General features: G+C 41.1%; 1 protein-coding gene across 1 annotated transcript in view; it reads left to right on the top strand.

Annotated features, from left to right (window-relative positions):
• UGLYAH (ureidoglycine aminohydrolase) overlaps window positions 1-24,750 on the top strand; it is a 369,965-nt gene that overhangs the window by 232,754 nt on the left and 112,461 nt on the right. Inside the window, exon 10 of the mRNA XM_089459625.1 lies at window positions 17,122-17,160. Coding sequence (XP_089315751.1) covers window positions 17,122-17,160 — 39 coding nt within the window. The remainder of the gene's footprint in view (window positions 1-17,121; window positions 17,161-24,750) is intronic.

Here is a 24,750-nt window from a genome sequence, read left to right as displayed (position 1 = left end):
GATTGCAGATGGCAGATTTATTAGCGTATTCTGTTTTGGAGCCCACGTTGAAAATCTGATCATTCGTTTTGAACACTGAATGCTTGCCACAGTTGTTTCGATTTTGGGCTGAGAACTAAGCAACGACCTCTCTTCGGCTTTCTTGGTGTCAACCGGATGGCAGGACCCTTTTTAAATGATAACCGTTTGAGGGTTTAAGGTTTCCAGCAGAGGCTAGAAATCAAAGATGTTAACAACGTTCAAAATGCTGAAGGATCATATAACCAGACCCAAAAAATCGTAATCCTGGGTGCCTCGACTGAGATTTGATTATCATGAGGGTTAAACGTTTTTCTCTGCGGTGAATGATCTCTGTCTGCAGATCAAATTGCCTCTGACGGCAGTCCTGCAATTGCAAGGAGACAAAAACCCTACAAGTAATATGTGCATAAAACCAAAACTAAAAACCCTAGATCAAAAATTTGAAACCCTAGATCAGCTTAATAAATTTACAGACTTGGCCCCTGAAATAGCCAGATTCAGCAAATAAGAGCAGAAATACTTTCAGAATATCAGAAATTTTGAACTTCACTGTGAACAGAAAGAAAAATCTCTCAATGTAAAACACGAAATAAAACTTAAAAGATTAACCCAGGGCACAATCAGCTGGGCTCTGCACAGAAAAGCCAGTGGGAGTCGGCTGGTTCAGCCTAGAACTTCCCCAAACGCCCACCTGTACCTTTTACCTAAAGATCTCCTGCACACTTCAAGCAAACATCAGTAAAGAGGGCAAGAAATGCTGCTAGATTTCAAGGAATAATGGAGATACCTGCCATTATTCCAGAAACCCTACAACATTCAAACCCTAGCACGTGAGCAAGATACCTGTACCCACAATGCTCTGAAAACCAGCTATTATTAACTGCTGAAAACTGAAATATGCAGAAAAATGAAAACCTCACAGCAATTCCAGAGAGTAACACCAGCCAGCTTTGAACCCCAAAGTCTTTTTATTAATCAGAAAATCAGATTACAAGAGAGCTTTTCAGTACAGACTCACAGATCAGATGATCTGAAATGACCCCCTAAGACCCTATATAAAGGAAATGATCCCAACGGCTAGTTTTGGGTGATCCATGTAGAACTGATCTCGACCGTTGATGAGGATCAAGACATCTCTTGATCTCATCCGTCGATTTATTAACTTAAAATATTATTATTTTATTAGTTAGGGTTTTTGCTTCATTTTTTAATTTTTTATTATTTTTTTATTATTTTATTATTTTTATTCATTTTTAATTTTTTAATTCATTTTAAGATGGATCATCAAACTAAGCCGTTGGAAACATCACCTAGGACCTAGGACCTAGGACTCATGAGGGGATTTACAACATTTCTCGACCCTCAGGATACATTACATCATGACTTTTACAAAATTACATCTTTAAGGGACAAACCCATTTAATACAGACCCTCACAAAACACCCAGCTCTGCGACACAACGATAATCTAGCAGATCAACACACTAGGATTCTCCTAAAGTTCTAATGACAAAATCAATCCCGGCTTTGGGGTCAGGTTTGAAGGAAAACTCTGCCGATCCGTGGATCGGTGAGACAAAAAACCTTCCGGGACGTAGATTATCATCAGAAAGTTAGGTCCACCTAGGCAAATTACATACATGACTTCATGTCTGCTAAGATTATTTACAGTTAATACATGCAGACTGGGTTTACAATCAGAAAGATCAAACTGCTGATGATGGTAGGATGGCACGGACATGCTGATCAGGTGCTGCTTCTTCTTGTCAAGAAAAGACGGGGTGCACTGCATGGGTAGTTGACCAGTAGGGGTCAACACTGTCCATGGTTATACTGAAGAATTTACAGTGCTATTCCTCTTTCCACCCGACGTTGATTTTGCAATTCCAAACCGCTGCAAAACCCTCTACGTCCAACCAGAAATTTGCCTAGCAAAAATCTGAGCTGTTGCTCCCTCTCACTACCAGAATCACTGCCCTGGGCAAATCAACTTTTTCTGCCAATGCAATGAAAAAATTGAACTCCTGCCCCAACAATTTGAACTACTTGTCTTGGGCTGTGCGTAGTCTCTCTGGGAATTTCGATTTGCTACTCCTTTTGAACAATGTAATTCCTTTCTCCACTACTGAGCTTCCTGGATGATCACTTATGCTCTGATACCATGTGAAAGTTTCATCTATTGCAGTAACTGGAAATTATTCTCCTAACTGTAAATTTAATTATGTAGTTTATTTGCTACGACAAACAATGAATAAATCACTACTGCAATTTTCAACATAAAAATACTGCGGAAAATAAAATACTGGAAATTGAAAAATTCTAGCACACACAAAAATTTAACACAGTTGTTTTTTGACAATTGTCCCCGGAAAAACTCAACTTGGGAAAACCAGTGCAACATATGAGAGTTTTATTATTATTCTTTAGCAACGAATCTGGGTATAATAATTTGGATGCTCTATTGGCAATCCAATCTAGGAAAAATACTGGGAAAATTATTGTGAGAAATTTCCCTCACCCCTCTTCTGGTTTATGTCCCCGAAATTGCCTCCCCAGCCACATGCAATCCTTTCTGCATCAACTTCTGTGTAGAGCTTGCACAGATCCTGCTGCAACTGCCTTCAGAAACCTCTGAAACCCTTAGCTCTATCTCTGTCTGGCTCTGGAATTGACTCACTGCCTCATCTGACCAAAATCCTGGCCTCCAGCTACTGAATCACTAGCTCCTCCAGCTAGATTGAACTGACTGTTGCTGTGCCTGTGCAATCCTTGCGCAGAACCTTTGGGAATTTCGCACTCCCTCTCACTGCCTCTTTCGGAACTGGAAGACTTCCTTCGGAAATGCTGCTGACCTCCTCTGCCACCTGCTACTCACCCTCTGACTCAATCTTCTCTGCTGAATCTCTGCTACTGAGAAAATCAAATTGCCTGGGCAACTAAGTATCTGCATTGGTGTGTTCTCCATCTACCCATCGACTTCTTCTTATAATCTTCTGTTAGAGCACTATCGACCAAGATTAGAACTTAATCAAGGGCCCAAATTAATTCCCTGTCGATTTGTGTGAGTTTCTAGAGAATTCTCATCTTATCTCAATTAATACTTAGTAATTAACCATATTTCCTAAGTTTAGACTTAGGAAATATTTAAAAATCGATTAGTAATCTAATTGAGATACTTTTCGATGGAATTTTGAGAAACAATTTTTGGGTTTTGGAGATCTCATTTATTCTAGCCTCTCCACCAAATTTTGTGGCTAGAACACATCTGATGCTACAGAAACTTACAATTAACAAAGGCAAAATAAGACCAAGGTCATGGGACACGTATTCCAATAATGCAGGTATCCAAGAAACCTTGGAATACGTATTGCAAGAATGTTGCAACTCCCAAAGCTACCAACTTTACTTTATCAACCCGAGGTTTCGTACAAACTTAGAGGTGACAATGCTATATACATAGTAGATGCATCATTCTACTCATGCCACCCTCAACTGGGTCACTTGATCATTAGGGTTCCAGACCATCCTTCTACTGAACTGAAAGGAGTCTAACTACTGAAAGCAGAATGTAAAGGCTAGTCCTAGTGTAGAGAAAGTAAATGTTTTTCAACTCAGAAAATGAAAGTTGCCAACTTGTAAATGCTATGAAATGACACCAATCTTATGCTAAGTTGTAGAAAGGAAACTATGCTAACTTGCACTCAATCATCTAGCTATCAGGGTTGCTTGAAAACAAAAGATTATTCTACCATTTCATAATTCAAGAATGCATGCATTGACTATCTAATTCACACTTGCAGAGTAAATAAAGTTCTAATTGCTAAATTCAGAAATCAAAGAACTAATGCTATCTGATCTTGTAGGAAGGAAAATGAGTGAAAGGACTGGTCTAGGTGGCACTTCTGGTCATGGAGTCCAAGCTGAGGGGTGGAACTACTCCTAAACTAGGCTAGGCTATCATTGTAGGTCAAAACAAGGTCAAAACATGCTGCTACAGGTGAGCTACAAGATGTTGCTACAGGATGTCCTGTACTGCTACAGGATGTCCTGAAATGCTACAGGAAGTTGGCTGAGAGGGTTTGGAGGGTAAGAATGGTGAGATGAAGTGTTGGAAGGGTGTATGAAAGTTGTGGAAAGTGTGGGGAAGGTGATCATCACCCTTAGCCAAGCCCAGTACTTCAAGAAGGCCGGATTTGGGCTAAGATGGCTTGCTCATGGTGACCTGAAAAACAGAGGTTTAGAACATGGGTTGGCATGCATCAACAAAAGGTGGAGAAGACCTAAATGGAGTTGGTGAAAAGGGTCCTTGCCTGCAGATCAACAACCCTGCAATAACACCTGCACTTGTTGCTCTTTTCATTTGCAAATTATTACATGTCAATGTGGAAAAGATGAATTGAATTTGGAAAAGCTTATCTAACTACTGCTAAGAACTTGATCTATGAACTGAACTACCTTCTAAGCTACAACAATCATGAGAAGCAAAATAACAACTAAAAATCTTTCCAAGAAATCATAAACAACTATCTAACTAATGCTAAAGCTTGATCTATGCAATGAACAGGAAATCACACTCTGTTTTTCGGCTGTGAGAGTGGGGTCCTCTAATCATGATCCCATGAGGGAGATGAGATAGGGGTCACTGTCACAAGCTTTTTAATGTATTTTACTCTACTGGATTGAAACAACTACTTTACCCTCTAAGCTAATGGAAGCATGAATAAACAACAACTTAATCAATCTTCTAAGCTAAAAGAAGCATGAATAAATTGCAACAACCAATCAACATTCTAAGCTAAGAATATAGATACAAGAGAGGAACTTCTTCTGCTAGGGTTGGGCCCTAACCTAAGAGATTCAACCCTCTGAGTCAACTTAGTGTTGGATCAAAACATAACTTCTTATCATTCAAAAAGTGTCAAATACATTCTGAAAATAACAGTCAAATGTGCTTCAGCTTAATGGCCTCTTGGCTACAATAAAAATTCGAATCCTAATGAGTCCCTTAGCTTGTTTATTTATACAAAAGTGGAGCTACCAACAACTCCCTAGAAAATAGGGATATTTGCCTCCCTAACTCGAGAATAGGTGAATCTGACTCTTCCTTGACTTGCACTGGCTCAGTTGCCAATGAACTCAACCTGCTTGGCTGCCAATGACACCGAGTTGATGAGATAGAGTGGGGGATCTTCAACTGATTTGAGGAATTAAGGAGGTGGACCATCTCCTAGAATCTCTCTTGCTTGTCTACTTTGAGTTCTTGCACTCAAATCATCTCAAAAGTGCTCCAATTCCTATATTTAACACACATTAGGCCACATGACATAGTAACACATCTTTACTCCTCACATTAAGCATAATATAACAAAAATTGTAGATAAATATGAGAAAAAGATAATTTAATAAGCTAGAGGATGGCATTGTGACCCATATAATATACCTATTGATGGGCCTCATCAAATTGATGCCCTAGATTTCTCAACAATTTGAGCACACCCTCTCCACAAGTTTGATATCACAGGAAGTAGTTCGATCTATAGATGGGAAGAGAAGTTAGGAGAGCAAAAGCCAAGGAATAGAAGAAAGGATGAAATTTTCTTGTTTTTGGGCTACATCTCTCTCACACGTGTGAATTTCTAGGATTTTTGGTGCTGCAAAAGGAGGCCAAAATTGTAGGATCGATTTGCAGTAAGACGAAATGCAACATCTTGTAGTTGGAGGGAAGGATACTCTATCTAGACCTCATTGACCTTAGGAGGAGATTTCCTACTTCAGGAAGGTTTCAAAGGACGCTGATCTAGGGTATGCTTGGAAGCTACAAGACCGAAATTGCAGGGTCGAAGTTGCAGGCTGAGTAGCAGTAACTTCAAATACTTGTGCACCTTCTTATTTTACATATGCAGCTGTAGCATTTTGTCAACTTTTCATCAAGTGCCTCTTTACCTTTCCCAACACTAGTTCTTCTCTTCCCGCACTAGCCATGATCCTTAAGAAGGATCCACTTATCACAACTCATCTGGAGGTTAGAAATATCTAAATACTCAAATATACTTGCAGGAAATATAAGTAATAATCAAAGCAATAAACTTCATCAATAACCAAGGCCTAATTGAGACTATCCCATCTAGGGCTACAACAAATTTGTCACAAGTGATTGAACATATCCACATTGAAAATGCTAGGGTTTGTAGATTGCATATCTCAAATCTTTGCCATAGACTAGGGTTTCTCCCAAACCCCGATCTCATAATATCCATCAAACCCTAATAACCAAAATGCTTAGGGTTTCCTTCAAACCCTAGAATTCTTTCAGGTCTTCTCCATCTTCTCATGCTTTCATCAAAGGTGTCTTCATAGGGATGATCTTCAATGACTTTTCTTCAACCCATCTCTGGTACCATGTTAATTTTTCTTAGGGCTATATTGTTCTTTGCTTTGATAATTGCATTTCATTATTTCCATGTTAGATTCACCCCATAACATCACAACATTATTCAGATTTACCTCATTATTCAGCAACATATGCAATTATGTATAAAGAAAAACATCATCATCAATGCAGCGGAACATAAATGAACAACAGAAGAAAATCATTCACACATAGAGACACCATGATTGGTCAGAGATCAGGGCGAAACCCACTATGGGGAAAACCCTTTCAAATTCTTCTTCTTATTAGATTGTCATTGAATGATTCAACAAAGAGAGAGTACAATGCTTCATATCTTTCATCATAAACCTATCTAGCAAAATCAACTAGACAATATCCATGAGATGAATCCAACAATGCCAATAATCCAAAACCCTGATTTAGGAACCTGTATCAACTGTCACTCTCTGTAGTCAATTGCTGAACTCTACGATCAATGTGCGAAAACTTCGGTCAACTGAAATCAACCTTTAGGTTTTAGTCACAGGGAAGATGTGTCATGCATGCCATTGAAAGGCTTTGATTGAAATTTCTCCATGACATGCCTGTGACTGAGAGCCAAAACCCTAAAAAGAAGAGACGCGAGCTTCAGACCCTGCGATTTCAGACCTCTGCCAACCAATCTCCGCGAAGTTGCCTCAGACGTGTGTGAGCCAAACCAAAGAAGAGAATAGAAGAATGCTCCATGGTAATGCCCAAATGAGGTTGAGGTCACTTGTATTTATGGCCTTCCAAGGGTGTCCAATTTGTTTCAGGGTCGACCTAATCAAATGTGCACATGTGGGGCTTAATTCAAAAATACACTTTCGCTTGTCCAAATTGAGCACTTCAATAGTCAAAATTGGTCCTCTCGAAAAGAGGAATCTCGTCTCTTGGTTGGAATTTGTCACTGAGCTGCCAAATTAACACTTGACAGTTTTCAGAATTTCAAGATCAATGGGATTGTAGCATTTCATCTGATTATATCAATGTATGAGGATATGTGATTGGCATTTAATCAAGAGCACCAAGCCCTATATGTACCACGATGTTGGTGGTGTTGATTGTTGAACTCCTTAGTCATGGTCTTAGTAAAAATGTACCCTTCACTCAAGTCAAAATCAATGATCAGACATGTTAAGCTTTCTCTACCATATTATAAGGCTTGGATTACGCTGTTTGATCAAAATTGGCAATGCTGACTAATATCCCTAGACAATCAAAGTAGAGTCAAAGGTTAGACAAGAGGAGAGGAATCTAGATTCTAGATGTTTGATGCTTGAATAATTAATCATTGATGTACAAATGGATGCCCTATCTATCTTGATTTATGTACAAATATGCATGTTTTCATATCTTCTACAACTAATTTGATATTTTTGGATGTCTTTTTTTGAATATAAATGCCAAAAAATATAAAAAATTATGTATATATAATAGACTCTTTCGACGCTTCACTTCCAAAAAACGTTCCTGCTTCATCCTTGCTTAGTGTAACATTTCGCTGATGTACCTAGTGGACCCAACATGCCCCCAGGTTGGCTTTGACACTGTGTGATGGGCATGGCTTGATGCAGAGTCCAAATGATGATGGTCTTCCCCAGGATGACAAGGGAGGGCTTGTACTAGCACTTGGAGCTCCAACACTGGAGAAAGATGATGCCACATCACACTTCTAGCTCTTGAGAAGGTGACACAAGGCACCCAAAGCATGGCTTTTACACTTGGAGGCATTTTGAGTTGTTTTTTGAGGGATTCCCCTCAAGGATTGGAGTTGATTATGGTGATGGAACATCCCACTAGCCCATCCATTCACTTCCACAACATTTACTGCCCAAAAACGGCATGACATCATGCTTATGGAGGATTTCGACCCACATGTGTGGGATTTTATGGCATATTTTTGTAATTGTGAGCTACATGGTTGGTTTGTAACCCCTTGATGGACACTCAAAACTAAACTTCTTATAGGGCTTGTAGGCTAATTTCAATGAGCGATAGACCTTATATCTATATCTATATCTATATATATACATATATATAGAGGATCTCTCACTTGACATTTTTCATCAACACACTTGAGTTTTGGCCTCTTTTCTAGAGCTCGACTTAGCGTTTGTGTAACTTGCTACTTGTGGAGACCTGATTTTTTAGAGTTTTTTGCTATTGGAGATTTGGTTATGTATTGGCAATGTCTTTTTTGGGATTGAAATAAGGTCTTTTCACGGAAGAGTTTTATGTTTATTGCAGATTTCTCATTATTTTACATGTAACTAAATTATTGCTAGGGTTTTTCTATGTTCCATGTCTAATAGGAAATTATTTATGGAGAATCTTGGTTAAATTTTTGTAATATTCCTAATTAGCCATGGCTAATTGGAATATTCGATTTTGCTCAATTTTGCCTTCTATAGTTATTTATAAATAAAAAGGTGAGGAAAAGGGGGACATAACTCACCTTTAGAATAAAGTCACTTCTTAGTAGCACAACGTTGTGACTTAAAGGGGAGCCAAGGGGGCCAAAAGACCACGCAGAGATGGGGCCCACACAGACACTTGGAGGGACTGTGCAAATGGAAAAGAACACGTGGTAAGAAAGGGACTGCATTGGAGGAGGTGGACCTTGGGATTAAGAGAGGCCAACGCTATAAAGGAGAGGGGAGCCTCCTCATTTTGTCATTCGATTATGTGCATTTGAGCTAGTCACTTCGACTTAGAGCACGCTGACTGTTTCGCTGGTCTGCAGCACTGTTTAGTGCATTGAGTGTCTCCGTTCGGAGATCTCACCCTTAGCCCCGGGGGACTTCGAGTGCCTGCTCGGGCAAGGTAGTTGTCAGCAGTCTTTTGCAGGAGGATTGATCTTTGGAGGGAGGAGGAATTGAGCATTTTGGATAATTGCGTAGTCTTGAGAGAGGGACGCAGTTCTTTTGGTGGGAGTTTCGGATTGAGGGTTTTGCGGAGGATTTGAGCTGGGAGATTGAGTAGGGGATCAGCCCTTGCATATTGGAGGATTTTGGCAGTGTCAGGGGAGTTTTGGAGGATTCTATTCAGTGGCAGTGCAGAGCCTTGAGGGACAACGTAGATCCCCAAGGGGGTATTTTTGGGGTTTGGCTATTTCAGAAAAGCTTTCTGGGTTTTTTCTGGGTTTCTTGAGTAGAGTCTGATTCCAGAGTTTCAACATTTTCTGAGGAGGGGAACAACCCCAAATCCTCATTTGATTTCCAGAAGTAGTAGCAGCACGGCAGTTCTCCAGCAACTTGGATGCAGTTCAGAGAGAGGCCATTCCTTTGCTATTCTGAGTGTATTTCTTCACTTGCCTTGTGCAAGTCGAGGTGCTACCTGTCTGATCACCTCTTGTACTCTTTCCATTACTCAGTATAATAAAATGGCTTAGCATTTCTCTCTGCATTTCTTGAGTGTTTGCTTATATTTCATGTTCACATTATTATGTGTTGTACCACTATTATTTTTATCACTTTGAGTTTCACGGTCACTATATCATTTGGATGTGTTTGGTTGGAATTTGTTTGGGTTTGAGGGATATCCCGGAAACGGGATATTACAGTGGTATCAGAGCATAGATCTAGCTCAGCCTGTGGGGCTAACAATCTGTGACACCGGGGGAAAAGCCCTACATTTGTTACAGAGGTAGGAGATACAAAGACACTGGGTGTAGGTTGGAGAACGCCTACGGAGAGGGAGACTGTGTTCCAGTAGTGGACGCAGAACAGGAGGAGCCTGTGCTGGACGCAGGACAAGAGGAGCCTGTGGTGGACGTAGAGCAAGAGGATCCGATGGTAGATGATGATGGGAAGAGATTTGTGGACATGCTCCTCAAATCAGTGCAGGATCTATCGAGGTAGATCGAGGTGATGGGGCAGAGATTCATGGCAGTGGAGGCTAGACAGCATGAGAGCCCACGGGTTTTCCAGGTTGGAGAGGGATCGGGTGCATCTCACCATTTGCTAGAGCAGGGTGCCACTCAGTGTGATACTACTCAGTAGGTGGCCTCACATGCCCCTATACGCTCTACCATGCCCACTTTCCTAGGAGTAGACACGGGGGCCAGAGCACAGCAGGAGGCAAAGCTCGGTCACATGGGCGATTATTTTGCAGAGTACCAGGCCTATGGGCAGGAGTTCAGGGACGCTCTCTCATTCAGAGGCTTTGTTCAGCTCTAGCGGGATAGTAGACCCCACGACTATCACAAAGGACACTGGCATTATCACGATGGAGACACCCACCGCACAACTAGTAGATTCCACTTGCCTACATTTGATGGTTCATCAAACAGTTCGACAAGGTCTTGGGTGGAGAAGTTGGACATCTATTTCTAGCTTAACCAGATGTCGGAGGTAGAGGCCATCAAGGTGGCGACATTACATTTGGATGGTGAGGCCCAGGATTGGTGGTTCCATGGGATGGTTACACTCGGACATTCCACAGTGACGACATATGCCGAGTTTACCAGGAGATTGATGGAGAGGTTTGACCGGAGGAATCCGAAATAGCACTTCGTTGAGCTGACAAGGCTCAAGTAGACAGGAAGCCCAGAGACCTACATTGCAGACTTCTTGAGGATTTCAGTGATGGTGCTAGATCTATCCATGACACGGAGGATCTAAATGTATGTTGAGGGGTTAACAAAGCCACTTCGGGGTCTAGTCAGGTCCACTAGACCAACCACACTCCAGGATGCTATTAGCAGGACCCGGGACTTACAAGTTATAGGATGCCTTACCTAGGACCCGAACACCTTACCCCCAAAGACAAGCTTTCCAACCCAAGGGGAAGGATGTGAGGATTTCGCCTCCAAAGGGGAATCCAGGACAAGCACAAATTGATGATGATGCCAGGGGTGAGTTGAAGAAGAAGCGGTTGTGCTTCACCTGTCAAGAGCCATGGGCACCAAGACATAGATGTGCTACTAGCAAAGCATCTTTTATTGAGGTCTTCTCCGAGAGCAGCGGGGAAGAGGATGAGGAGGATGATGTGGAGGCAGGAGGTAGTCATGCCGCGCAGGATCGTTTGCCACCTCCACCACCAGCAGCAGGTGGTGCAGCTTTTGCACCTACCGGAGGGGCCCTTGCAGCATTGCGAGGAGTTCCCAAGTATTTGACGCTGCACGTACGGGGGACAGTACGTGGCCAGCGGGTATCAGTTTTGGTTGACAGTGGGGCAACCCACAACTTCATCGATGCACAGATGGTTGAGCGGAGAGGTATACAGACAGAGAGCTTCGATGGCTTTTCAGTTTTGGTCCCAGGAGATCAGACCATGGTGTGTGCTCGTTATGTTCCAGAGTTATCAGTGACGATGGGCACCTACACACTGACTGACCACTTTTTCGTGGTCGATATTCTGGACACCAACATGATATTGGGTGTTCAGTGGCTTATCACTCTAGGGAAGGTCACGACAGATTGGAAGACCCTAGAGATGGAGTGGGATGATGAGAAGATAGGGAAGCATGAGAAGATACGGGGACAGCACACATATCCGCCTCAGACTGTTTCGGCTCATCGGATGGAGGCAGTCTTCCGGAAGGGAGACGTAGAGTGGGCAGTGGAGCTGCGTGCATTAGAGGCAGGGACTACAGGGCATACAAGGCACCCAGAGATACAGTCTATCCTTGACCGATATGCCATAGTATTTGGGGAGATTCCACCACGACATCCACCGGATTGGGGGTTTGAGCACACCATTGAGCTTGAGCAGGGCATACAGGGAGTAATTACTACCCCCTATAGGCATCCCAAGGCCTATCGGGATGAGATTGAGCGGGCCATTCAGGAGTTACTGGCCCTTGGGCACATTCGGCCGAGCACGAGTCCTTTTGCTTCTTCTGTGGTGTTGGTGAAGAAGAAGGACGACACACTGAGGATGTGTATTGACTACAGGGCCCTGAACAAGAAGACCCTGAAGAACAGGTACCCCATACCCAGGATCGATGAGTTGATGGATGAGTTAAGAGGAGCTCGGTTCTTCTCAAAGATTGATTTGAGATCTGGGTACCATCAGATTCGCGTGAGGGAACAGGACATTCCCAAGACCGCCTTCAGGTGTCACTATGGGCACTTTGAGTTTTTGGTGATGCCCTTTAGGCTAACCAACGCCCCAGCTACATTCTAGTCTTGCATGAATCACATTTTCCATAGTCACTTGAGGAAGTTTGTGTTGGTATTCTTTGATGATATACTCATTTATAGTAGGACTTGGGAGGAGCATCTCCAACACATTGAGACAATGTTTTGCATCTTGGAGGAGTAGCAGTTCTATGCCAAGCTCTCCAAGTGTGAGTTTGGATTGACGAAGATGTTGTACTTGGGACACATCATAGGGGTGGACGGAGTGAAAGTCCACGAGGAGAAGATTAGGCCCATCCGAGATTGGCCAGAGTTGAGGAACGTGACGGAACTTCAGGGATTCATTGGTATTTGTACTTACTACTGGAAGTTCATTAAGAGTTTCTCACAGCTTGCTGCCTGACAGATTTGACGAGGAAGGGGGCATTCAGTTAGTCGGATACAACGCAGCAAGCCTTTGACAGGCTCAAGGAGGTGATGAGCAGCTACCCAGTGCTTGTATTGCCAGATTTTTCGCAGCTGTTTGTTTTGGAGTGTGATGTGTTGGGAGAGGGGATCGACGCAGTATTGATGCAGGGAAGTCACCCTATAGCCTTTGAGAGCTGGAAGCTCCTTCCGCATGAGAGGTTGTATTCTATATACGACAAGGAGATGTTGGCCATCATGCATGCATTGGCCAAGTTCCGGTAGTATTTAGTGGGTAACAAGTTCAGGGTGAGGACTGATCACAACAGCCTCAGGTTCTTTTTGGAGCAGAAGCAGCTACAGGAGAGGCAGCAAAAGTGGATCAGTAAGATCCAAGCATGTGACTTTGACATTGAGTATGTCAAGGGTAAGAACAACGTGGTAGCAGATGCCCTTTCACGTAGACCCACCACGTTGTCTCTTATGAGCTTGGACGCAGACTGGAGGGCTCGACTCTTAGTAGAGTACTCCAAGGATAGATTTGCATGTGAGGTTCTGGATGGGCAGGTGGTGGATGACAGGTACAGGGTGGTTGATGAGATCATCTACTACAGGGATCGGATCTTCTTGACTGAGAGATCTCAGCTCAAGAAGAATATACTGCAGGCGTCACATGATTCACCATTGGCAGGCCATCAGGGGTTTACCAAAACCTACAGGGCCATTAGAGAGAGGTTCTCATGGAAGGGCCTCAAGGAGGACGTATTCCAGCATGTCCGGGAGTGCGATGTTTGCCAGAGGAACAAAGCGGAGATGAGCCATTCCGCAGGATTATTGTAGCCTCTTCCCATTCTGGAGGGGAAATGGGAGAGTATTTTGATGGACTTCATCACAGGATTGCCCATGGTGCAGGGCAAGGATGTATCTTTGCGTCATTGATCGACTGACAAAGTACGCACATTTTTTCGCCATATCTGCACACTACACAGCAGCACAGGTGGCCGAGCTGTTCTTCAGAGAGGTCTTTAGGCTACATGGTCTTCCTAAGACCATCATCACTGACAGGGATAGCCGTTTCATGGGCAGGTTTTGACAAGAGCTTTTCCGGTTGGTGGGGATGGAGTTGACACCGAGCACTAGTTATCACCCACAGACGGACGGGCAGACGGAGATAGTTAACAAGTGGCTGGAGGGCTACTTGCGTAACTATGTCAGTGGGTAGCAGCGAGCATGGCTGAAGTGGCTGCATCTAGGGGAGTACTGCTACAACACTACACATCACATGTCCATTGGTATGTCACCATTCTATGCTTTGTATGGATATCATCCCTTATCTTTTGCTGATGTGATGTTTGGTGCTAGCAAGGCTCCGAGAGCCAACATTTGGATCCAAGAGAGTCAGGATATTCTCCGAGCTCTCAAGGATAATATGGCTACAACACAGAACCAACAGAAGCTGTATGCTGACAGGGGTCGGGTGGAGAGACAGTTCGAGGTAGGGGACTTGGTCTACCTACGGTTACAGCCATACCGACAGTCGTCATTGAAGCAGAAGGGGGCTGAAAAGCTCAAGCTCCGCTTTTATTGGCCATACAGGGTGATACGCAGGATAGGACAGGTTGCGTATGAGTTGGAGCTGCCCCAAGGCAGCAAGATTCATAATGTCTTTCATGTATCATGCCTGAAGAAGGCATTGGGACAGCATGTGACAGTGACAGATGAGTTACTGCCCGCGGATGATGAGGGGCATTTGGTGTTGTAGCAAGAGGCTATTATTGATACCAGGGAGAGGCAGCTACGGAGCAGGACGGTCCGGGAATTCTTGGTGAGGTGGAAGAATTTACCAGATGAGGATGCCACTTGGGAGAGTGAGAAAATTTTGCAGCATCCATCACTTCAGTTGCTTGAGGACAAGCAACATTTTGCCGGGGGAGACTGTAATATTCCTAATTAGCCATGGCTAATTGGAATATTCGATTTTGCTCAATTTTGCCTTCTATAGTTATTTATAAATAAAAAGGTGAGGAAAAGGGGGACATAACTCACCTTTAGAATAAAGTCATTTCCTAGTAGCACAACGTTGTGACTTAAAGGGGAGCCAAGGGGGCCAAAGGACCACGCAGAGATGGGGTCCACACAGACACTTGGAGGGACTGCGCAAATGGAAAGGAACACGTGGCAAGAAAGGGACTGCGTTGGAGGAGGTGGACCTTGGGATTAAGAGAGGCCAACGCTATAAAGGAGAGGGGAGCCTCCTCATTTTGTCATTCGATTATGTGCATTTGAGCTAGTCACTTTGACTTAGAGCATGCTGGCTATTTAGCTGGTCTGCAACACTGTTTAGTGCATCAAGTGTCTCCGTTCGGAGATCTCACCCTTAGCCCCGGGGGACTTCGAGTGCCTGCTCGGGCAAGGTAGTTTTCAACAGTCTTTTGCAGGAGGATTGATCTTTGGAGGGAGGAGGAACTGAGCATTTTGGATAACTGCGCAGTCTTGAGAGAGGGACGCAGTTCTTTTGGTGGGAGTTTCGGATTGAGGGTTTTGTGGAGGATTTGAGCTGAGAGATTGAGTAGGGGATCAACCCTTGCATATTGGAGGATTTTGGCAGAGTGTCAAGTGAAGTTTTGGAGGATTCTATTCAATGGCAGCGCAGAGCCTTGAGTGACAACGTAGATCCCCAAGGGGGTGATTTTCGGGGATCGGCTATTTCAGAAAAGCTTTCTGGGTTTTTCTGGGTTTCTTGAGTAGGGTCTGATTCCAGAGTTTCAGCTTTTTTTGAGGAGGGGAACAACCCCAAATCCTCATTTGATTTCCAACAGTAGCAGTAGCACGACAGTTCTCCATCAACTTGGACGCAGTTCAGAGAGAGGCCATTCCATTGCTATTCTGAGTGTATTTCTTCACTTGCCTTGTGCAAGTCGAGGTGCTACCTGTCTGATCACCTCTTGTGCTCTTTCCATTACTCAGTATAATAAAATGGCTTAGCATTTCTCTCTGCATTTCTTGAGTATCTGCTTATATTTCATGTTCACATTATTATATGTTGTACCACTATTATTTTTATCACTTTGAGTTTCCCGGTGACTATATCATTTGGCCGTGTTTGGTTGGAGTTTGCTTGGGTTTGAGGGATATCCCAGAAATGGGATATTACAATTTTGCATGTTGAATATTTCTTCCTTGAAATCCATATGAGAACTCCTAGTGTGCATCTCCTATTTAATATCCCCTCTTCCAAAAAAGATAGCTAGCATTTTATAAAGTGGAAAAAAGAGTTTTCGCCCCTTTCTCCAATCATTTTTCATTTATCTCTTAAAATTGCCCTAAGACTTCATCACCCAAGTAGGATTAGGTACTGCCAAATTTCCTAGTATCCTTTCCTGACAATATATTTTATTAAAGGCTAAGATGATTGCTATACCAGAATTATGTCTAGCATTAGACTCGTTTTGTTAGAGAAATTTTGTAAATTATCAACATGCATTATTTATGACATTGCAAACTGGAGTTATGCTTAGCTGCCATTGAGATCAAATCAATATGTGCTTTTGGTTGATTTACTGTTTCTTAATTGTAATTTTTATCCACAAGAAACATGCATTATTTAAATCGATTTAAGCTCTAGCTTTAGTTTGATTAACCCGATGTTGGCAATTCCTTATTAGATTTTCTATCCCTAATTCATTCTTACAATTTTATTGGTTTAACACACCTTTCGCTTGATATTTAAGTGAAAATCTTGTAATTGGAATTAGTCATATAATTTGGATCGAATTTTGTGATTTTCTTAATTATAAGGTTTTTTATTTCTTTATTGTAATATTTATTTGCAGCAGTGCCTTTCCTATATAGATAAGACACCATTGTCTTGTGAAATTAAGAGATATACTTGATTTTATTGGGATAAAGCTTCTCCTAAAGTTTTTCTTTCTCATGTAATTTCTCCTATCTAGTTGCTAACTGTCATATATTTGGACCTTTTTCGTATTGTCCATTGCAAGTCATGGAAGCTGCAAAACATTTAAAGAAGTCAGGAAGTCAGTTCAACATTCGTCTGCATGATATAGTGTAGCCTTTAGAAATGACAATTGTTGCTTGTGTGTTGTATTTCTGGGTCTCTTTATTTATAAGTCAAATCTATCATGGCGTGAATTTGGGTTATTTTCTTTCTCATTAACCTGTTAGACTTCTTTTCTTGCAGATAATGGATTTTCAACCTGGAGAGTATCTCAATGTGAAGGTCTGGGAACTTCCATATCATTTTCTGGAATATTGTGAAATGTCACTTATGATGAATTCACACAATTTACTATGTCAGGCATTCTGATGTTTTAGATTAGATGGGGAGAATGACAGTATAATTTTGAATGTTTAAGTCAAGCTTATATTTGTATCGACTTGATGGCCACAGTCATGAACTAGAAACACATATGCAACTAGAACTCTAACACAGCAGCAAATACTATACATAGACTTCTATCAAAAATATGAACAATGTTCACCTCATAACAGCAATGATATTCACAGCATAAATATAAAGTAACTCCAACCAGCATATCCCTTTAAATCTAAGTTGCACAAAACATGGAAATGTGTAAAAGTTTCAGAAACAGGAACACCTGGAACATTGACGCCTCCCCCGGTTGTTAGAGGAAACAATACACACACACACACCCTAATATATGAAAAGTGAAGACAAATTAACCTCTGATTCATTTCTAAAGCTTGTTGAGTATGTTGCCATTGATGTCAAAGCTAGTGTAGGATATCGTCATTGATGTCCTCAATATGCAGGCATGCATGGATGAGATGATACATTGATGAAACCTTAGCTCTAGTGTTTGGATCCCTTGGAAGACGACCACACCCCACACTTACTCCGTGCTTATTGATTGTGTTCATCATGATTCTTGGCATGGGACCCCTCCAAGTTGATAGCCCTCGTCAAATTGTTTCTGTTGATATGTGAAGCACTTCGTGGGTACTCACGATTTGAGAGATATACCCAGTCAAATATGATGCCCCCATATTATGGTCAAAAACCCCAAAGAGAGATGATGTGGCAATAATGGTTTATCTATGACACATTGATTTAATGAAGGGGCAAAATTATTATTGAAGAATTTCTATTGTTGAAGGATTCTCCATGGGTCATCATTAAATTAAATTGATTCAAGACTTGGAGGAAAATTTAAAGAAAATCTATTAATTTTATGAGGGGAAGTTGGGCCCTGTTGCACTCAAATTGCCAAAGTTCTAGGGAAGCAGAAGTATCAACTTTTTCAACAAGGATTGGATCACATATCAATAGTCCATGTGTCATGGTTATCCCATTTTGCAAGTTATGTAATGTAAATGATCTTAGTAAAACCTTGAGTCTATGTAACAACCTAGGTAAGCCTATAATTTGATGATGAATTCCATCCTAGGAGGTTTTTTAACCTCGTTGATTACCTATGTTTCTAGACACGGCTAATCAGAAGAGTTTTTTTCCTCCAGCTTAAACCCCAAAGCTAGGGTGAAATTTATTGTTGAATTATTAGGTGAGTCTTAGTGTTTTTAGTTGAGTTTGATGTAAAAGTGGTTTGGGAATAATTTAAGCTAGTTGGCTTAATTATTTTATTACAAATCACTTGGTTTACTAGATCATATTGTGTCGCAGATGGGTTATGTGTCTTGAGGGTCTAAGCCAAATGTGTATTCCCTCTTTGAGTCTTGTAAATGAAAAATCTTATGTATTAGAGGGTTGGAAAAATAATTAAATCCCCTCATGTGTAAATTAATTAATTTTTTCTGGCAAAATAAAATTAAATCCTAAGCTTGAAAATTAATTAATTACAATGAAATTAAATTGTCTTAGGAAAATAAATTCTCCAAATGGAAAATTTTGTGGGTCTTAAAAGAGTCATTTTTTAAAGGTCCTCCACCAAGGGAATATTGTATATTTCAAGAAAATTTGGACTCTTGGACCTTGGTGGTTAAGTCAAAGTCAAAATTTTGAGGAAATTAGCTCAAAATAATTAATTTTGAGCTAATAAAAATGGAATTAAATGATAAATTCGAAAATTCCTCAAAAAATAAAAAATCAAGGGCCAAGATTAAAAGATCTTGAAGTGTTTATTAACGACCAAGATTATTTTGACAAGGATCAAAGAAACTAGCCGTTATGTTTCCATTTGGAGGATTTATCTATAAATTAGAGAGTCAGTTGAGTCTCTAATCATCTTGATCTTTGGCTAGAATATCGCTGCTGAAGCATTTTTGTAAACTATTGCCCCGCTGGGAACTATTTTTTCTGCTATAATAAAAGACTTTGGGGTGCAACTTGTTGAAGAAAGTATAACTAAGTTTGGTCTTCATGACGTTGTATTTATGATTTTTGTAAACAAGAAAATGAATTTATTATTATTCCTTGCTGCATGGGTTTCATGAGCAAGAGGTCTATTTATTTAGTGGCTCCCATTGAGAGCCTTAGGATGTCAAAGAGTCAATGTCATGTGTAATAGAAAAGTCTAAACAACCCTCCAAGACAAGCACAATCCTCCAAGACATGCACAAGAAGAAGTTTGCCAGCAAAACGATGTGAAACACAATCATGTCGGCCTATAAACGAATATAAATGACAAGTCGACTCACAAAAGGAGACACAACACTTTACTCTGTCATGTCGGCTTATGTATGAAGGCAGAACCACTATAAATAGGTGTTAAGGTTCAGAATTACAGCTAGGATTTTCGGACATCTCTCTGAAACTTCAGATGACAGTGGGTGCAGGAGTCACAAAATCTTGAACACTCTGTAATCTTGGATGGGTGCAGGAGACACAGAATCTTGGACAAGTATCGTCACATGATAGTAAGGATGTACAACATCACTGTAATCTCGGATGGGTGTCACTGAAATGGTTACAGTCTCGGCATAATGATGAGGGTCTCAATACAAGAAGGGAACACTCTATCTCAATATACTAGACAGTATCATGAAGGCCTCTGTGCAGGAAGAAAAGGAAGTCACAAGACCTCAACATAATGACACCTATGGTCTTGGTCATAATCCTAATGAAGAAACCTCGTTGACATGGTAGTGATCTCAGTAATAGTACAACAATGATCTAGTTCTTGGTGAAGGTGTAGCATGGGTGCAACAATGATGAAGATCTCGATGAAGGAGCAGACATGGTGTAGTAATGATGATCTCAATAAAGTAGTAGTGATGATGATGATTGCAGTAGAATAGGAGGATTGGTTTCTTGGACTTGGAGTGGCCTAGTAGGTCAAGGGTCAAGGTCTTAGTATTCGTCAATTGGAATTTCTAAAAGAAGAATTTTGTGCAGGTTTTCCTCTCTAAGAGGGAGAGGTTTTGGCCTTGGTAGAAAGCCAACATCGCGTGTTCTTGTCTCTTTTGTTTTGGTAGCTATTTGATGAACTAAGAAGACACACTCTAATAATAACAAGGGAAGACTATGCTAAGAAGAAAAGTTAAAACTCCTCACAAATAGTTATCAAGCTAAGAAGAATCACATTAACTATAAGTGCCCTAGATTCTTCAACACAACTTGAGGTGTTCTTGTTTGTTCATCTGTGGTATGTATTGACTACAAGCTTCCTATGTTGTGCTTCATGTGATTATTTTGAGATAATACATAGTGTTTGCAGGTACTCAATCCTTGGTCTCCAAGTTCACAGACTGTGGGCAAGGATCATTTTGCTTGGATCTCTAGTTTTTATATAGTGGATTAAATCTTCGCTAAGGCTATAGTGAGCATAAATTTTCTGAAGCATTTATAGTCATTCTTCAAAGGAAAAAATATTACAAAAATTATTCTCTCAAAAATCTATTTGAAACCCTTGTATAATTTGTAAAATAATTTTGTAATTTTAATTGTAAATTATTTTTCTAACTTGGGTTGGGGTTTTTTAGATTTATTTTGTATATATTTGGGGTTTGGGTGTTGTAATTTCTTATTTCGCAGGTTGGATCAAGGGATCAATTGGAAGAAGAGCTAGATCTAGGCCCTTGAGGGTAAGATCTAGCTTCTTGAAAAATTTGTAGGGCTACCCATGGAAGAATTTCTAGAAAATCAAAGAGTTGAAGCATAAATTTCTTTTGAGCAAGGGTTTCAAAATTTTCAGGGCTTCTAGCCCCGGGTTTTCCCTCCTAAGCCTCAACATCTCTCCCTTAGCCCTTAGTGTCTAGGTTTCTAGCCCTCCCAGGGTTAGCCGTGAGACTTAGGGGCTGCGACATCCCTTCCTTGCCCTTGCTGCAAGCCTAAAAGGCCATGCGACTTCCTCCTCGGCCCTCCTCGGCTCCTCCGTCCCCCTTCTCGGCCTTCCTCTTCCTTCGCTAGCCCTTTGCTAAACCTCCTCCCTCCTTCGTCCTCCCTCGACCTCCCTCTTTGGCCTCCTCTCTCTCTCTCTTCCCTTAGCCGCAACCCTTTAAGAGCTTGCAACTGCCCTTCAAGGCATTTAGGCCTTAGGCTGCGTTATCGCACAAAGTGTTTAGGCACCATGACAACGCTTAGAGTAAGGACTGTCACACTAATCCTAACTAACTCCGTTTAGACTCTCTCCTAGACAAGTAAGGGGGGTAGTCCCTAAGGTGAATGAATGAGAATAGCCTGTGAAACACAGGCTCTAGGAGACTTAAAGATGGACAACTTGACGAGTGTAAACGAGTCCTAGTTAACTGAGATGGATAGATCTAAAATAAGACACAACCACAAGATAAAATTGATTATAGACCAGTGCCTTTATATTGAATTAATCATAGACTAAAAAATAACAAGTTATCCAGAGCAAATTTATAAATGTGGCAAAGTGACGGTCATGAACAATTAAATGTAAAATGCTCAAAACTTTAGCATGCAAGATAATCTAGCAAAAACTATCTTTCTCCAACAGTCAATATGATTTTTTAAAACATTTATCACTCCTAACAATAGAGGAATCACAAAAATAAAAATTTTACACTTAACACCAAAGACACCAAGGAACCTTAAGTTAGAATTTTAATTATTCCTTAGGTTATTGCTTTAATGTGGTAAATGAAGAAATCAAATTTTTAATGTGACAAAAGTAAAACAAATCAAAGGGTTAATAAATTAAATTTTTAATGGGCCATAGGCCACATTAAAATTTTTAATGTGAAAGTGCAAGTCCTCCTTTAATTTATTTCTCTAGTAATTCTAAAGTCATCAAATAATTTTTAATTTTTTTTTAAGTTTTTAGTTTTTTAATGTTTTTTAAATATATTATTTAAATGAAAATAAAAAAATCAAAATCATAAGTTAAAAATAACAAATGAAAAAATGTAAAACAAAAGTAAAATCAAATCAAAAAATAAATAAAAAAATCGAAAAACAATAACCAAAACAAAAAGAAATCGAATTTTAAACTAAAATAAATTTAACCAAAGTTAAAAAAAAGAAAATGAAATAAAAATGAAACCCGGTTAAAAAAAACTAAAGAACTAACCCTAATGCATAAAGTAATAAAAAAAGAAAAAGGGAAATCAAAATGTATTTGGTTTTGCAGGGGTCGATGGCAGTAGCTAGCACCTCGACGGAGGAGAGCTTAGACGCAGGTGGATGGGGAAGAAGGAGCCGTGGGATTGGAGCGATAGGCTGGCAAAGGGTACGCTGAGGAATACGCCAGGTCTGAAGGTAATGTGATGCAGGTAAGGGAAACGTAGCAAGCAGATAGAGAAGGGCGAGGAGCTGTGGGCAACGTTTGGCAGACGAAGCTTGAGTCAAGGGACCAAAAAAACGCAGGAAAGGATGCAGTGGGCAGTGATGAGGGAGTTGAGAGAGGGAGAGGAGGAAATCATAGGGAAAAGGGAGCCGCAGAGAAGGATTTCAAAGGAGACGAGGCTACAGTTTTGATGGGTGAAAAAGAGAGCAGTGTGATGAGGAATGAAGGTCGAGGGTTACAGAGTGAGTAAGGATTATAGTGACAGCCCTTACTCTGAGTGTTGTTGTGGTGCTTAGACACTTTGTGCGACAACAAGCTGTAGGCCTTAGGGCTCTCCCAAGGCCCTCGACCTCCTTCTCACCCTAGGTTGTGGCCCTTGTGTACCCATGACAACCCTTTTAAGGCCTCTTCCTTAGCCTTCAGGCCTTCTAGGGCCTTTCCCTTCCAGCACTGGCCCTCCTTGGCACTTTTCAGCCCAATGCTAGCCTTATTGGGCTTGGTGTTGGCTCTCCTTGGTCCTAACTTGACCTGAAACCCTCCTCTGAATTTTCTGGATTGAATACTTGGTGGTTTTGCAGGTTCATGGTCTCAAAAATTGTATTTTTCAGGTGGCAACTTGATCGTAATGTTTCAACGAATTTTGACAAAGGGATCTCCAAGGCCTTGGGCCTAGGGTTTGACCTCTAAACCCTAGTTTATCTCTGTTTTATTACAACAATTAAATCAGTAGGGTTTTATTACTTAGGGCTTAGGGTTTGACTTAAGTGACATAAAACAATCTTAACCCAAGATAATTTTCACTCATCATCTTGCATCAAGCATACTAAGTCTAGATTGCATTAATAATTTACCTCATAGCATAAGCTAGGTTGATAGAAATATAGGGAAACCCTTCTCATCTAGCTTGAGGGGCCTTGACAACTCTTCGGTGGTTAACATGGTGACCTTGCAGTCCTCAGAGCGACAGTCCCTGCAGTGCCGGAGGCATCGCATGATAGCAGCACAACAGAAGGTATCGTTAATCAGGCCCTAGCTTGCTTCTTGTTGGCCTCTTTCCCACAATCTACCTTGGAGACCAACTTCAAAATAGTTAAGGGAATGTTACATTTAGATTAGGCATATAAATAAAAATAACCAAGATCACTACATCACACATAGGTCATAGGACTTGCATGTTATTTAGGTTAGTCATTCATCTCAAGCAGCAGGTGTCCGTCTGATCATTTGGTTCCAATTTACTATAAACAAGAATTTGTGACTCCATTAAGGCACTGGTCTCATACTTCAAAATCTAATCGAATTCATAACCTTGCTTAAATTCAACCGAGTGGCTATGCCACTCATCCTTGTCTCCCAAACAAGTTGGTTTCCAATTTGTTTTCCTTCACTTCAGTCCATAGGGACTACCCCCCATAGCTTGCTATTGGGAGATAGCTAGAACGAAGTGGGTGGAGATCAGAGTGATAACCTTTGTCCTGAGCGTTGTCGCGGTGCCTATACAATCCAGGTGACAACAGGCACAAAAAAATTCGAATTTCAAATTGAAATTTAGTTGGCTTCCCTCCAATTCACCATAAGTTGGCTAACCTCAAATGGCTCCTCAAAACTATACAAGGAGGCATATCTCTGTCACTAAAGGCAATGATTTGAACGAGCATCAAATAAGTATCTTTGAAATATATGCGGCCTCGAGGAGCAGACGAGAAGGCCAGTTTTGAGGGTTTTTGTTTGAATTTTGGCTCAAGGTTTTTGTTGATTTTTACAGGTCTATACTCCTATTGCAGATCTCTCGAAAGTCCGCTAACCTGAAGCACTGATTATTTGATGCAACGTATTTTGAATTTGTCTTTTGTTAAAGGGTTTGTGGTTTTAGGTTGCAGAATTCGTTGGGCAATCTCAATGGGATTTCGGTGTATGTAAAGTGGCTTCCGAGGTTGTTTTATTGATCATTCATTATGAAGTTGCATAGACCCATGACCTTACCTTGAGGACTTGGTTTCGTGGGCCCTATGGTTGAAAAATTCTCACACTGTAAGTAGATCTTGAAGAAATTCTTATTTGACCATCTTTGGGGAAGCTTATCTCTGTATTTTTGTAGAGATGGAGGCGATTTAAGCATAAACCTTACCCTAATTTCTTAT

This window comes from Pinus tabuliformis, chromosome 7 (assembly GCF_031772625.1).
Source record: "Pinus tabuliformis cultivar Carrire ecotype Pingquan chromosome 7, CPIR1, whole genome shotgun sequence".
In the NCBI taxonomy this organism is placed as follows: Eukaryota; Viridiplantae; Streptophyta; class Pinopsida; order Pinales; family Pinaceae; genus Pinus; species Pinus tabuliformis.
Note: the sequence above shows the minus strand (reverse complement) of the source record. Positions and strands in the feature narration are given on the sequence as shown.